The sequence below is a fragment of the Zosterops lateralis genome, assembly GCF_965231275.1.
Source record: "Zosterops lateralis genome assembly, contig: HAP1_HAP1_SCAFFOLD_111, whole genome shotgun sequence".
Taxonomy (NCBI): domain Eukaryota; kingdom Metazoa; phylum Chordata; class Aves; order Passeriformes; family Zosteropidae; genus Zosterops; species Zosterops lateralis.
Window position 1 is genome coordinate 30411 of NW_028154567.1, and position 14899 is coordinate 45309.

Consider the following 14899-nt stretch of genomic DNA (forward strand, 5'->3'; position numbering starts at 1 on the left):
GTGACAGCACCACGCAGGCGCCTGTGGCCGCTCCTGTACCCAGAGTCCCTGCACGCAGACCTGAGGAAATTCACCTGGACCCTCCAGGACATCCTGGACCACGGTGGTGTCACCTCCCTGCGCCAGCGCGGTGTCACCCCCATGAGCCAGTCCCTGGGTGCCCTCAGGGACACCCCGGGGGCCACCTGGGCTGATGTGACAGCTGCGGCCAGAGCGTGGCAGGAGTTGGTGGATGTGCTCGCGAAGAGGTGGGACCAGCTGGCTGACAAGGCCACGGATGTTATTCTCAACTTGAAGGAGGACAACGAGGACACCGATGACGACAGCGATGAGGACACCGCCGAGGACACCACTGAGGCCACCGCCACTGGCCTGGCCAGGGACCTGTGGGACGAGACCACCAGTTGTGGGACAGCTGGGGACAACCTGGCAGCCACAGCCCAGCAGCCGCCGGGGGCCCTGTCCTCAGCAGCTGAGGCTGGGAAAGAGGTGGGGGCGGCCACCAGCAGGAAACAGAAGAAACAGCAGGTGGAGGTGGCCCTGGGGCAGCTGAGGCGCTTGGTGGAAGCATGTTGCAGAGCCAGGGATTTCCTCCGGGAGCTGTACCACTGGCTCTGCTACATTGAGGCCACCCTAAAGGGGACAAAGGAGGCATCCACCAATGTCCCTGAGGACTTCGTGACTACAGTGGCTGACTCCGAGCTGCTGTGGGAGGCCTGTGCCCGCCTGGCCACAGATCACCTGCTGGGGACACTTGGGGAAATCAACTTACTCCTCTCGAGTCCCTGTGGTGGCTCTGGTGGCCCTGGTGGCCCCCATGGCCGCGCGGTGGCCGAGCGGTGCCAAAGAGCCATCGAGGACATCCCGAGGCTGCTGGGGAGACAGTGATGTCACTACTTTGACATCACTGGGGTGGTGACCCTATTGGGAACATTGCTGGTGTCACTTATCCCCTCTCCCCATCCCCATGTGGGATTTGAGACAATTTATGTGTGCACCGTATAGCCTTCAGGAATAGCAGCATAATAAATGGATATTATATCATAGGCCTTAGCAAAATATTAAAATAGAGACTACACAATTCTAAAATGCTTTTATTTTATAACTCTTATAACTAACTTTTATATTATAACTACAATTATAACTAATTTTTATAACTATTATAATTAACTTTTCTTTTATAACCAACTCAGAGAATGGTGTAAAACAATTCTGTTGTTTCTCACATCTGCGGGCTGGTCATAAGATAACAGTGACAGAAACCAGAGTGCTGGAGAATTTATTAATTTACCAGGGAGTGTGGAACAACAGGACGGCACCATGAGAAAAAATAAAACACATGGACGTGATATACAGGATGTCCTGCAGACAAGTCAGAGGTTAGAACCAAACCAGAGAGTTCCTGGAACAACAAAAACTCACAGGAACGTTTGAATGATGTCCAGACTCATGAATATGTTTGTGCCCCAGGAATGGAGAGGTGCATACAGAACATTGTTCTAAAACACCCCAGCCCTGGATATTGTTCCTTTCTTATCCCTGATTAAACTTGTAACAATTTCAAAGAGTGAGCTTTGTTTATCACACCCGGCTGTGATTTGGGGCCCGGGGGGGTCCCGGGCAGCCCCCGCCACCCCCGATCATGGCCCCGCTGCTGAGCACTGACCCTGCCCCGGAGGGCAATGGGACCCCCCAAAATCCACACCCACACCCCCTTCAGTGGAGCTGGAGCCTGGAGAGGCTCCTGGAACAGAGGCTGGACAGAGTGAAAGGAACAAAACAGGGATTTACTGAAAGGGTTCAAAGGATTCACCTGGGGCAGCACAAGAGCCCAGCCAGGGCTGCACCCGGGATGGACCCAGGATGGACCCAGGATGGATCCTGGTCACGAGTTTCACCCTTTTATAAGTTTTGGTCCATTTCCATACTGGGGTCAATTGCCAATTACACTCCAGGTGATGCAGTCCCACCCTCCCAGATCACTCTCCTCAATCCGCTGCTGTTTGCACTTTTTGGGCCCGAAGCTGCAGCAGTGCCCTTGGCTCTGGGGCTGGAGAAGGAATTGCTTTGTCTGACTGAGCTGTGAGGAGAACTTGCTCACCCTTTGTATGAAATTCAGAGTCACACACCAGTTCAGTGCAGAATCTGGACAATATAAAAGCTCAGACTGAAGGCATCATTTCCTTCCTTTAGAGGCTTGACAAGGCATTTACTTTGTTGAGTCTTTATTCTGAATATCTACTGATAATAGTATTTAATAACAGATAAGTAACCAATACCAGGTATTTAATAACAGATAAGTAACTAATAATAGATATTTAATAACAGATAAGTATCTGACAACAGTAAATAAGTAGCAATAATAAATATCTAACAACAGTAAATAACTAATAATAGTAAACAAGTAATGATAGTAAATGTCTAACAACAGATAAATATCTAATAACAGTAAATATCTAACACTAAATAGCTAATAAATGATAAATATCTAGCAATAGCAAATAAATACTGTTATTAAAGATTAATAATAACAATAACAAACAAGAATAAACATCTAACAGTAATAATGCCTTGCACAGTTGGCTATCATGCAAAGAAGAATAATGATAATCATGAACAGTTCTTTAGGCACAGAAGAGGAATCATTTCAAGTGTGTTTTCGTCTCCATCACTGCAGGTGTGTCCAGCCCTATGGGCCTGAGTAGCACCATGTAATTCTGGAGCTTCTGCAAGGTGGAACCTAAAGCCATCTCTGTAAAGTTTCCCCTTCATGTGAATTTCACCTGGAATATCTGGGATCTGATATCTGAGATTCTCAGAGTCTCTCAGAATATTCTTCTCAGTAATATGGTAATATTCTGAATATCTATTCTATTATTCTATTACTCTCAGTAATATTCTAATATACTGAATATACTGAGAGAATATACTGAGGTGAATGGCTCCACAATATATTGAGAATATATATATATAATATATTACTTCAGTAACACAACATATCTGAATATATTCTATATTCAGAATATACTCAGAGATATATTCCAGGTGAGTGAAAAGCACTCACCTGTCCAAAGAGTTGACAATGTTGGGGTTCTTCTTGTCCCTCAGGACCAGGGTCTCATTCACAGCTCGTTCCCAGTTCTGCCCTCTGAGACTCATTTTCTTTATGGCCACCTGAAGGGACATTGCAGACCTTTAACTGGAGGAGTCTGTGGCAGGAGGCCACAGCAAACACGGGGCGAGTCTTTTTGGAGCGACGGAGCCGGGCTGTGCCAAACTGCCCTGGGATGGGACACCAGAGCTCAGCAAGTGCCATTCCCACAGCCCATGGCTCTGCTCGCTGGGGGCTGCTGACAGGACACATGGCCAGAGACATTTGGCCTTGGGAGCTCTGCAGAAATGGTCCTTCAGCCTCAAAGCTCTAACAACATTCTCTGCACCTACACTCTTCTCAAATGGCCCTAGTTTACCACCACTCTTATAATGATGACGGTGATGCTCATTATTATTCAGACCCATTTTGCAAGCAGGAGGTAATTCTGGTCCTGTGAAAACTGAGCAAAATAGCTGGGAACCCTTTAGCAATTCTATGGGGTTTGGTCATGATTTCAAATGCAGCTGCTCTGTTTGGGATTGCACAACAAAGCAAACACACACATCCACTGCTCAGATGATCCTTGTCACAGGCTGTCACTGACACCAGACCCAAACACAACTGCAGGGTTTAGGAGAGAGCTTTGCTCTGGACATCCATCTTCTCATTGCTCTCCCTCTCTCTCTGTGAACAGCTGCAGTAGGACTAAAGCCCCAAACTAAGATCCCAAGCAGGATCTCTCCTTAATTAGGACTTGAGGTACCCTTTGAAGATAAAACTCAGCATGGAAAAACTGCTAAACAGTGCTCCTGTCCAAGGCTGGGATGGAGATAAATTGGGCCTCAGTCTCCACCAGCTGATGCATTCACGGTTTTAGATGTGCAGACCAAGGCAGCGTGTCCTGCTCTGACAGACACCGCTGCCCTCCTTGCATTCCTTTGGGCACTCCAGAAGCTCCAAGTCTGTCCCAGCTGTGCTCTGCAGGCTGACCCTGCTCTGCCTTCAGAGGAGCAGCCTGTGCAGGAAAGCTCTGCTGGGCCCCCAAAGCTCCAGCCACAGCTCCCAGCAGAGGGGAAAGCCCTCGAGAGCTGCCGGACGTGCCGGGCGTGTTGACACTGACCTCTCCTGCAGTGGCCCTGTCGAGTCCTTTGTAAACGGCCCCGAAAGCCCTGGAGACAAAAGAGCAGAGAAGAAAGAAGCAGTGCTTTAGTCGGGCTGTGCACAGGGCAGGGACTCGCCTCCCTTTCCCTGAACTCGGGCATTTCTCGGAAACCTCGGGGATGCTGGAAAGAGTCCAAAGCCTCTCTGTCACTTCCCTCCTCACCCTGGGCAGGGAACAGAACACAAAGAAACGCTCGAGGGTCTGGATAAGGGTGGGGAATTGGTCACAGGCACAACACACTTGACTTGGGGAAAGAAATTAAATTTATTATCCAAGAAATCAGAGCAAGAAAATCAGAAGGAAAATAATTCCTATGAAAACACCTTCCTCCCACCTCTCCCTCCTTCCCGGGCTGAACTTTATCCTCCATTCCCTCCCCTCCCCACCCAGGGGCACAGGGGATGGAGGTCACACTCAGGTCGTGTCACTGCTTCCCCCTCGAAGACAGGAATCCTTGTCCTGCTCCAGCCTGGGGCCCCTCTCACAGGACACATTCCCTCAGGAACAGGCTGCTCCAGCGGGATCCCCACGGGCCCACAACTCCGCCAGGAGCCGCTTCCACGGCCCTGCAGGGGCTTCCCACGGGCTCGGGGCCTCTCCCCGGCACCCCCTGCTCCCGTCTGGGCTCCTGCCGGGGCTGCAGTGGGTCCTGCTCCATCCCGGCCTCAGCCACAGCTCCCCGCGCCCTCAGGCCCCGCTCCCCCCGAGCTCCCGGCGGTTCGGGGCAGCAGCGGTTCCTTGGCCTCCTGCCCGGGCCGGGCCCAGCGCCGGGGCCGCTCCTCGGCCGAGGTTTCCGAGCGGTGCCGAGTGCAGGGAAAGGGAGGCGGCTCCGTGCCGTGTGCACAGCCCGCCCCGCGCCCGCCGCTATTGGCTGCTTCTGCCGTCAGTGCGGGATCTCGCGCGCTGATTGGGCGGAGCGGGGCCAAGCCCCGCCCCGGGACCCCCCTGACCCGCCATTCCCGGGCACGGGGACCACCTGAATCTTCGTTTTGCAGGAACCGGGACCACCTTCCCGATATCCAGGACCCCCTGAACCCCCATGTTCAGGATCGGAACCCTCTGAACCCAAATTCCCGGGAACCGGGACCCCCCTGTACCCCCTTGTCCAGCACCAATGCCCCCCACCCCCTTTCCCGGCCCTCCTCCTCTGGCAGACCCCAACCCCCGCTTTTCCTTGACTCCGTGACTCCCCTGTACCCCTTTATCCCGCACCGATGTCCCCAGACGAATTCCCCGGAACTCCCGTTCCCCTCCCTCGGTCTCTTTCGCTTCCGCGTCCCAACCTGCGAGACCGGGATCTGCCCGGCAACCGGTGACGTCACTCAAACTTCGGGCGGCAATTGGTGAACGTGAAATAGCGGCGCCAATGGCGGGGCGGGAGACGGCTCTGGGGGCGGGGCCGCAGCGGAGCAGCGCGATGGCTCCAGCGCTGGGTCTGGGGGCGCTCTTGGGGCTCCTGGGGCTTCTGGGGGACCCTGGGGGCGCCACGAGAGGTGAGTGGGACCCCCCGAAACCGGGACCACCCTTAACTGCAATTCCCGGGCACCGGGACACCTCTTATCTTCCATTCCCGGGCACAGGAACCCCCCCATAGCCCCCATTTTGGGTTCTGTGACCCCCCTCCATCCCCTTCCCCAGCACCGGGACCCCCCTGTACCCCCTTATCCGGGGCTGGGACCCCCTGCACCCCCGTCAGTGCCCTGGGACCCCCCTGCACCCCCTTTTCGGGCATCCCGCTTTTCCCAGACCCCAGACCCGCCCTTTTCCTTGACCTTTGCACCCCCCAGATCCCCCAACTTTCCGTGTCCCCCCGTTTTCCGCTCCCGCCGCTTCCCAAACGGGGTCCCGGAGGGTCCCGGGCGTTCCAGGGGTCTCGGGGGGGTCTCGGGGATCCAATGGGATCCAGATGAATTCCCTGGAATTCCCCCTTTGCCCCGTCCCCTCCCCCAGCGCGTTCCCTCGGTCTCTTTCTCTTTCCCGTTGCCCAGGCTGCGCCTCCGGGATCCGCCGCCTCTCCCAGCCCCAGACCCCCCTTTCCCTGACCCAGGGACCCCCTGGACCCCCATTCCCGCCTTTCCCAGCTCCCAGACCCCACTGCCCTCAACACCGGGGACGCCCGGACCCCCCTTTTGTGGGCACAGGGACCCCCTGGATCCCCCATCCCGCCTCTCCCAGTCCCTTCCTTGAACCTTGGACCCTTCCCGGCTCTCCCGGTTCCCCTTCCTGACCCTTGGACGCCCCCAGACCCCCAATCTCTGCATCCCCCCAGTTCTGCACCCTGTGCATGGGGGTCCCAGGGGGTACAGGAGGGTCCCTGGGGGGCTGTGGAGGATCCCAGGGGGGATTCTGGGCACTGGGACCCCCCTGAATTTCCATCCCTGGACACAGGGACCGCCCTTCACTCCCTCACTCTGCACCAATCCCCCCCTGCACCCCCTTTCCCATCCATCCCACCTTCCCCAATCTCCATAACCCCCTTTTCCTTGACTCTGAGACCCCCCTGGACCCCCATTCCTGCTTTTCTCAGCCCTGTCCTCTTCCCTTTTTTCTGCATCAAGGACCCCCAAGCCTCCTATTCCCAGGTCTCCCCACCTTTTGACCCTTCTTTCCTTGGCACTGGGGCCCCCTGGACCCCCTTTCCTGGCACTGGGGATCCCCTGGAACCCCCATCCCACCTCTCCCAGTCCCTGCACTTCCCCCATTCCATAACCCTGGAACCCCCTGAGCCCCCATTCCTGGACACCGGGACCCCCCTGCACACCCTTTGCTGTCCATCCCACCTCTCCCAGCCCTGCAAACCCTTTCCTTGGCCCTGGGATCCCCAAACCCCTTCCCAGCTCTCCCAGTTTCCCCTTTAATTGATCCCTGACCCCTCAACCCCCCCAAATCTCCGTGTCCCCCCAGTTCTCCACTCCCTGCGTTACCTGGCTGTGGCAGTGTCAGAGCCCAGCCCGGGGGTCCCCCAGTACATGGAAATGGGGTTTGTGGATGGGATCCCCATCACACGCTACGACAGCGAGCGGGGCCGGGAGGAGCCGCTGACACAGTGGATGAAGGACGGAGCTGAGCCGGGATATTGGGATCTACAGACCCAGATCAGTGAGAGGAACCAGCACGTGGCTGCCTGGAACCTGGAGATAGCACGGGACCGGTACAACCAGAGCGGGGGTAAGTGGGGGGAACTGTGGGGCTGGAATGGGATATGTGGGGCCGGGCTGGGATCCCTGGGGTTCCATCCCATGGGGTTGGGATATGCATCCATGGGGGTCCAAGGGGCTGGGATAAGGCTCTGTGGGTCTCCATCAGACTCTGGGTCTCCATAGGGCTGGAATGGGGCTCTGTGGGGCTGGGACACAATTCCATGGGTCTCTGTGGGTACAATCCCCCCAGGTCTCCACACTGTACAGCGGCTTTATGGCTGTGACATCTTGTCTGATGGGAGTGTCCGTGGATCGTACCGGGATGGCTACAACGGGCGGGATTTCATCTCCTTTGATCTGGGATATGGGAGATTCGTGGCGGCTGACGGCGCTGCTGAGATCACCAGGAGGCTCTGGGAACATGAAGGGACCATGGCTGAAAGGTGGACAAATAATGTGAAGCACGAGTGCCCTGAATGGCTCTGGAAATATGTCAGAGACGGGCAGAAGGAGCTGGAGCGCAAAGGTGGGTGGGAATTTGGGATTTGGGAATGAAGGATTGGAGAACACAGTAATTCCTGTCAGAATTCCATGGCAGGTCTCGCCCCCATCCCATTCCAGTGGGAATTCCATAGGTAGATGTAACTATCATCCCATCTAGTGGGAATTCCATGGGCAGATCTCACCCCCATCCCATTCCCATGGAATTCCATGGATGCATCTCACCGTTATCCCATTCCAGAGCCCCCTGATGTCCATGTGTCCGGAAAAGAGGAACACGGGACGCTGATCTTGTCCTGCCACGCCTACGGATTCTACCCCAGGACCATCGCAGTCAACTGGCTGAAGGGGGATGAAATGTGGGATCAGGAGACGGAGTGGGGCGGGATCGTTCCCAACAGCGACGGCACCTTCCACACCTGGGCCAGGATCGAGGCGCTGCCGGAGGAGCGGGAGCAGTACCGGTGCCGGGTGGAGCATCCCGGAATGCTGGAGCCCGGGATCTTCGCTTGGGGTGAGGCTGGCAATGTGGGAATTGGGAATTCCCAGATGGGGATCCCCCTTCCCCTCCTCACCATCCCGCATTTCCCAGAGCCGACATCTGGCGGGAATCTCACCGTGGTGGTCGCTGTGTCCGTCATCACTGCCATCCTCATCCTCACTGTCCTCATTGGATTCATTGTCTGGAAGCTCCAATCCGGTAACACACGGGATGGGGGTCGGGAAGGGGCACGGATCCACCCGGCACCGTTCCAGGAATCCTGTGCCACTGACGCTGATCCCACTGTTTTTCCACAGGGAGGAGGGACAGGGATGGATACAACATGGCAGCCGGTGAGTCCCAGTGGTGGATCCAGCTCTGGATCCCCTCTGTGCAGATCCCAGGGTGGATCCTGGGGTTAATCCTGGTGTGTGATCTGTGCTGGAATCTCATGGATCTTCTCTTTCTGCAGGAAGAGATGTGGGAGCCAACGGCTCGACCTCAGGTGTGGAGTGGGATCAGGGTGGGATTCCAGAGGGGGATCAGGGCAGGATGGACAGACTGGGATCAGGGAGGGATTGTGGATCAGAGCAGGGGTCCAGAGCAGGATCAGATGGAATTGGAGAGTGGGATCAGGGCTGGAGTCTGGAGCAGGATCATGTGGGATGGATGGAGTAGGACTGGGGCAGGAGGACTGGGGCAGAATCAGGTGGGATTCTGGATCAGGGCAGGATTCCAGTGCATGATTAGTTGGGATGGATGGAGCAGGACTGAGGCAGGATTGGGATGGGATCAGGTGGGATTCTGGAGCAGCTCCCGCTCTCCATGGGCTCCAGCCAGGTCCATCCTGTGGGATGGGGACAGGGACAGGATGACACCGTGACCCTCTCTCATCCCAGCAGGAATCACTGCCTGAGCGATCCACAGAGCTGGATCCAGCCCCTTCCTCTTCCCAGGAAAGCCAAGAGCTGCCGGCAGAGCTGATCCTGCTGCTCCCACCCACCCCACAGCTCTTGCTAACGGATCATTTTACCATTTTCCAATGTTTTAAAGCCAAGATATTCCCAATGCTTTAGTGCTGGTGTGAAATTACCCCTCTTTGGGCAATGAATCCGGGTTCCCTCTTCCAGTGTCCTGCAGCTCCTCTCTAGGAGCCAGGAATGGGAATGGGGACAATGGGGACAGGGATGGGGACAGTGGGAGCAGGGATGGGTGTTGGAAACCAGATAGAAATGTCCCAGGACCCCATGCATGCAGGCTTCGAGGCAGAAAGGAATGCAGGGGTGTAGGAATGCACCCCCACACACGAGCAGGTGTTTCTATATAATGAAAAGAGTGTTGGTTTACCTTTGAACATATAAGGAAGTTAAACTAGAATTTCCCATGCTCTTCTCATTGTAATTGGCCCAGAGCCAGCACAGGGGCACTGGTTGGGCTGTGGAAATGTTTCTCAGAACCTGTAGCTGCTTCTATTGGCAGCAGGCCAGGTTGTCCCTCCTAAAACGTTGAGTGTTTACGAAGGTGCACAAAGGAGCTCAGGTGCTTTTTAAGGTGTCTTAGCACAGTGTCAGAGGCTTCTCTAACACCTGTGCTCGGCTTTTTCTTTTGTTCCTGTATTGTTTGTTATTTTGTTTTTTATTAAAACTTTTGCTTTAAGATACACACTCTTCTTGCCAAGACCCCTCTGGCAAATATCATGAAGCCACTCTGGGAGGTTACAGGCCAACCCTCAGGTTTGATACATCTTCAGGGGGCTCATTGCACCCTGGCCACATGTAAGAATGTGTCACAGGGGTTGGTTTGAAACCCCGGGAGAAACTGAGATGCATAAAGCCGCACAGACATGGAGTGGGAATGTAAGTTTTAGTTTTAGGTGAGTAAAAATGTGCCTTAGAGTGCCTTAAGCAAATAAGAGACTGTTGTAGTTGATAGAAAAGCCCTAAAGGCCAGTTTAAAGTTCAGTAGCATTACCTTGCACAAAGTTAACTGAGTCCTAGACATAACCTTGTGAAAAACGAGTTCTACTCGTTTTTAAAAATTTATAAGTTTAATAAAAAAATAAAATAGACAATTAGGAGACAAAAAATATCTCTGCCGAGGGTGCCTGGCAAAAAGTCAGCCAGTAGCACCCTTCACTGTTTGGGATTTCTATCTTTAAGGATCGTTGTTATGAATATTCAATAGATGTTAATCAAACATTCTTTTTGATCTGTTTTAAGTATCCCAAATCATTTTATCAAATAGATTTATTTCTGGGTGGCTCTACTCTGTCTGGTAACCTGGGTATAAATTTTCTCTTGAGGTCTTTTGGTTCTTTTCATTTGGATAAGAAAACAGAAAGTTAACAGGTTTATTTATGAAGGGTCACAAGGTGACCCCCTCTCTCATAACTTCTGGCTTGGTTTAGACATCACAAAGAAGAGATAAAAACCCTAGTCTTTAACTGTTAACCCTCTGGTATAATCAGAAAATATACTTTCATTACCTCTCTAAACCCTATTAATAAAACATAATACAGTACAATTATTTGTATAGTAGTCATGTTAATATTTGCAAAAAGGCAACTATATAATATGCATTTATAACAATTCCCTCTCTTGCTTTTATAATTCATTTGGCTTGAGCCATATTCCTTGTTTTCTAGCTTCTATTATTTGTTAATTTTTTTTTCACAGATCAATTTTGCTTCTTCAAAGGGGTTTTTTTATATTATTTTGTTTCTTTAACACCATGATCTTTTGTGCTGTTTCAGATGTAGTCAATTTTGGGTCTGTGGGCATTTTTACTACTTGCAGGCCTTGAACTACGTTTGTGATCAGCCGAATAAAACAAGGGATTAAACAAGGAAGAAATACCAGTCTAGCAGTAGCACATAGGAGAAAAAACCCTAGTTTTTCCACCATTCTACTTCCAGTAAGTTATCCTACCAGCTGCTTTTTACCATTGATTCCCACTTTTGGACCAGTACATGAGCTACTTTTCTGATATCATTGACTAGATCCAGAACAGCATCTCCATTGTCATCTATTTTCAAACAATCTGAGGTATTAAATTTTCTACAAACACCCCTTTCTTCATCTAGTAAATAATTTAAAGCTAACTTGTTTTGATATACTGCAGCCCTGGTTTGCTGTTGTTGACTTGATATTAATTCCAACGCCAGAACAGTTTTGTTTGTTATTATTTCTACAACAGCCTGGAGTCTTATGATGCGGTTCAGCACATAAATTGGGGTCTGATGTCCCCAGCTCCCATCCTGTGCCCAGGTGTCTGGCCCATATGTTTCCAGTATGTGTTCAGGGGGCCATTCATCATCCCCCCATTTCTGGAATCCTCCAATTACATCCCTTTTATTTCTTTTTAAGTCCTCATAAACTGGTATCCCTAATTGATCTCCCTTTGGTCCTGGTAAAAGAAAGAATCCTGGTTGTATAATTCCCAAAGTGCAGCTCCCTTTCCACCTAGAGGGGAGTCTTGGGTGTGCTCTCTTTCCACATATCCAAAATAAGCCATCTGGTGCCTTCCAATAATCTTTTTCCTGTTGATTTATATTCTCCCAAAATTTGGATATTTTTGGGATCCCAAAATAGGGATTTTTTTTCCTGTGTCATTACATTGAAAAAGTCCATCTACTTTATTATATTCACAATTTCCCTTTTTTGTTTTCTTTTGAGTCCAATACCAAGTTGGTTTCTCTGGTATCCACCAAGTAAAGGTTCCATTGCTTACCTTATATCTTTTACAGGGAGTGTTTCCTACTTCATTAAGAAAGTTTTTTCCAGTGCGCCAGAGACATTCTTCACCTATTACTGTTGAGCTTAGAATCCACCCTTCCGGTCGGTTTTCCCCTTTTGTATTTGTCTGGTTCCACTTAAGGAGTTCAACCGGGCCTGAGCTCCTGCCTTTCCATGGCCATTCCTCTGACATCAAAGCTCCTCCACAGACCCAGCAGTCGGTTATGTTAAGTTCCTTGCTTATTCTTTCCCCTAGTTCCACAAATAGATTTTTCCCCAGTCTCAAGGTATCCATTTCTTTTTCTAATTGCTGGTCCAGTTTTGTATACAAATTCTGGAGTGAGATTTGTACCGGTTTTGATTGCTGTGCTGGCTTTGTCTTTTTGTTTACCAGTTGCTCTTTTACTAAATCTTGGGCTTTACTCCCAACAGCATATGTAAAACAAATCCATCTTTCTCCTTTTGGACATTTATTTCCCAACCTGTCACCACTTGTTCCCAAGTTTTCCACAATCCAATATTTTTTCCCATTATGAGTACAACTATCTAATTTGGATGGGTTATAGCAGTGACTGTCGATATGGGAATGTGTAATAAGGAAGGAACCTCGGTGTCTTTCCATGTATAACTTTCGATAGCAGCTGTGGCATGGCTTTGCCGATATCCCATAAGGGAAAAGACAAAGAATGAGTGACAGAAGAAGGAATGACAGAGGTCTGGTATGGCTTATACCATATTTATATATATATATATATATATACCATATACCATGAGTATTTTCAGAGTGAAGTGGACAGGTACTGCCGGCACAACTACAAGACTGATGCCCCGTTCACTGTGGAGCGCAGAGGTGAGCGTGGGGCAGAGCGTGTCCCCTCGGGCCCTGCCCTGGCAGTGACCCTGGAGCCCCTCAAACCCTCCCTGGGAATCACCCCAGAACCCTCAGCCCTCCTTGGGCCCATCCCCGGGGCCTCCTGTCCCTCACCGGGACCCCCGAGATTATCCCAGTCCATCTCAGTCCGTCCAAGTCCATGCCCAGACTCCTCCAGTCCATTCCCAGTCCATCCTACCTTATCCCAGTCCCTCCTAGTCCATTCCCAGTCCGTTCCCAGTCACTCCCAGTCAATTCCCAGCCCCTCCCAAGCCCACACCGCCCCTCCCCTCTCTCTCCCAGCGGCCCCCAGCTGATCCCAGTGTGTCCCCGCTCTCTCCCAGTGCCCCCCAGCGTTTCCATCTCGCTGCTGCCCTCCAGCTCCCAGGCCGGCAGTGCCAGAGGCCTGCTGTGCTCCGTGATGGATTTCTACCCCGCCCACATCCAGCTGAGGTGGTTCGAGGGCCAGCAGGAGCTGTCGGGCCAGGTGGTGGCCACCGACGTGGTCCCCAACGGGGACTGGAGCCACCAGCTGCTGGTGCTGCTGGAAAGGCCGCCCCGGCGCGGGCTGAGCTACACGTGCCAGGTGGAGCACGTCAGCCTGGAGCAGCCCCTGAGGCGCCACTGGGGTACGGGGGAGCCACTGGCCGGGCTGGCAGAGGCACTGGCGTGTGCTGGGAGCGAGTGGGAGGGAACTGGAGAGGTCCTGGTTGAACCTGGGAGAGGGGCTGGGGGCTGTGGAAGGGCTGAGCAGGAGTCGGGAGGATGCTGGGGAGGGGGGTGTGGGGTCCCAGGGGTGCTGGCGGGCGCCGGGAGGGAGTTTGGGGGCGGCGGGTGGAAGTGGGAGGGATTGGAGTGAGGCTGGAGGGGCTGGGAGGAGCTGGGGGAGGGGCAAGCGGGGCTGGGGCTGAGGTGGGTTGTGCTGGGAAGAGACTGGGAGGGGTGTGGGGGAGCGGTGGAGGGGCTGGGAAGGGACTGGGAGAGGGTTTGGGGGGGTCGTGGGGTGGTGGGGGGCAAGTGGGAGGGGGCTGTGGGCTGGTGAGAGGGGCCAGGAGGGGCTTTGGTGGGCGGTGGGGAAGGCAGGCAGGGATTGGGAGGTTTCGAGGGCTCCTGGGTGTGCTGGGGGACACTGAGAGGAAGTTTGGAGGGGCTCGGGGTGCAGGTGAGAGGTTTTGGGGGGTCCTGACCCCTCTGGACCTCCCAGAGATGCCGCCGGACGCCGCCCGCAGCAAGATGCTGACGGGGATCGGGGGCTTGGTGTTGGGCTCGGTGTTCCTGGCGCTGGGGCTGGGCCTCTGCGTGTGCAAGAAGGTCAGGGGGGGTCCCGGGGGTCGTGTCCCCCCTCCCCCAGAGCGTGTGTGCCCCCCCGGGGCCCCCCAGCCCGGTGTCACCCCCTTTTCTCTGCCCACAGAGCTCCTGAGCCGCCGGCGGCCGCAGCCCCTCCCCGTGGCCTCGGGCCCGGCCGGGACCCCCCGCTCCGTCCCCGAGATGATTTTGGGGGCCTCGTGTGTCCCCCCTGCCCGTGCCCAGAGCTGTCCCTGTGTCCCCGCCCAGCTGCTCCCAGTGTTCCCAATAAAGCTTTGAAGTTTGCCCTGGTCTCGGGGAGCAGCTGGAGCAGCTGCCCCAGAACCTCCCCCAGGGTCTCCCAGCGCAGCCAGAGCCGCTGGGCCTGGGGTCCCCAAAGCCCTCAGCAAGCCCCATGTCCTTCCCAGGAACCCTCAGCTCCCTCAAACCCAGCATCCCCCACAGCCCCTAAAAGTTCCCCCCATGGCACTGGCCATGGCCATGTCCCCACATGTCACTGGCCGTGTCCCACCCTGTCCTCACCCATGGCTGTCTCTCCACAATGTTTCCATCCCTGTCATTGTCCCCCACGTCCTCATCTGTACCCGTGTTCCCCCCGTGTCCCCATGAAT

General features: G+C 53.6%; 2 protein-coding genes across 5 annotated transcripts in view; both read left to right on the top strand.

The window, feature by feature from the left end:
- Positions 1–5651: 5651 nt before the first annotated feature.
- LOC310923566 (class I histocompatibility antigen, F10 alpha chain-like) lies at positions 5652–9309 on the top strand (the record flags this gene model as incomplete). 4 transcript variants are annotated; one of them, XM_083885519.1, is made up of 8 exons in its annotated part: positions 5652–5749; positions 7161–7424; positions 7647–7922; positions 8139–8411; positions 8490–8597; positions 8696–8731; positions 8851–8883; positions 9278–9309. In XM_083885519.1, exons 1-8 carry the CDS (start codon positions 5674–5676, stop codon positions 9292–9294), a joined length of 1083 nt encoding a protein of 360 aa, XP_083741645.1. In that variant the 5' UTR covers positions 5652–5673. The 4 variants fall into 4 exon arrangements, with proteins under 4 accessions (XP_083741645.1, XP_083741646.1, XP_083741643.1 ...); XM_083885520.1 differs by having other exon boundaries at positions 9281–9309; XM_083885517.1 differs by lacking the exon at positions 9278–9309 and having other exon boundaries at positions 8851–9071.
- A 3598-nt stretch (positions 9310–12907) lies between these two features.
- The window catches only part of LOC310923570 (class II histocompatibility antigen, B-L beta chain-like), a gene marked incomplete at its 3' end in the record, with an annotated part of 3330 nt that continues 1338 nt past the window's right edge, over positions 12908–14899 (top strand). The window contains exons 1-3 of the mRNA XM_083885521.1: positions 12908–12962; positions 13328–13612; positions 14188–14294. Coding sequence (XP_083741647.1) covers positions 13405–13612; positions 14188–14294 — 315 coding nt within the window. The 5' untranslated portion in view covers positions 12908–12962; positions 13328–13404. The remainder of the gene's footprint in view (positions 12963–13327; positions 13613–14187; positions 14295–14899) is intronic.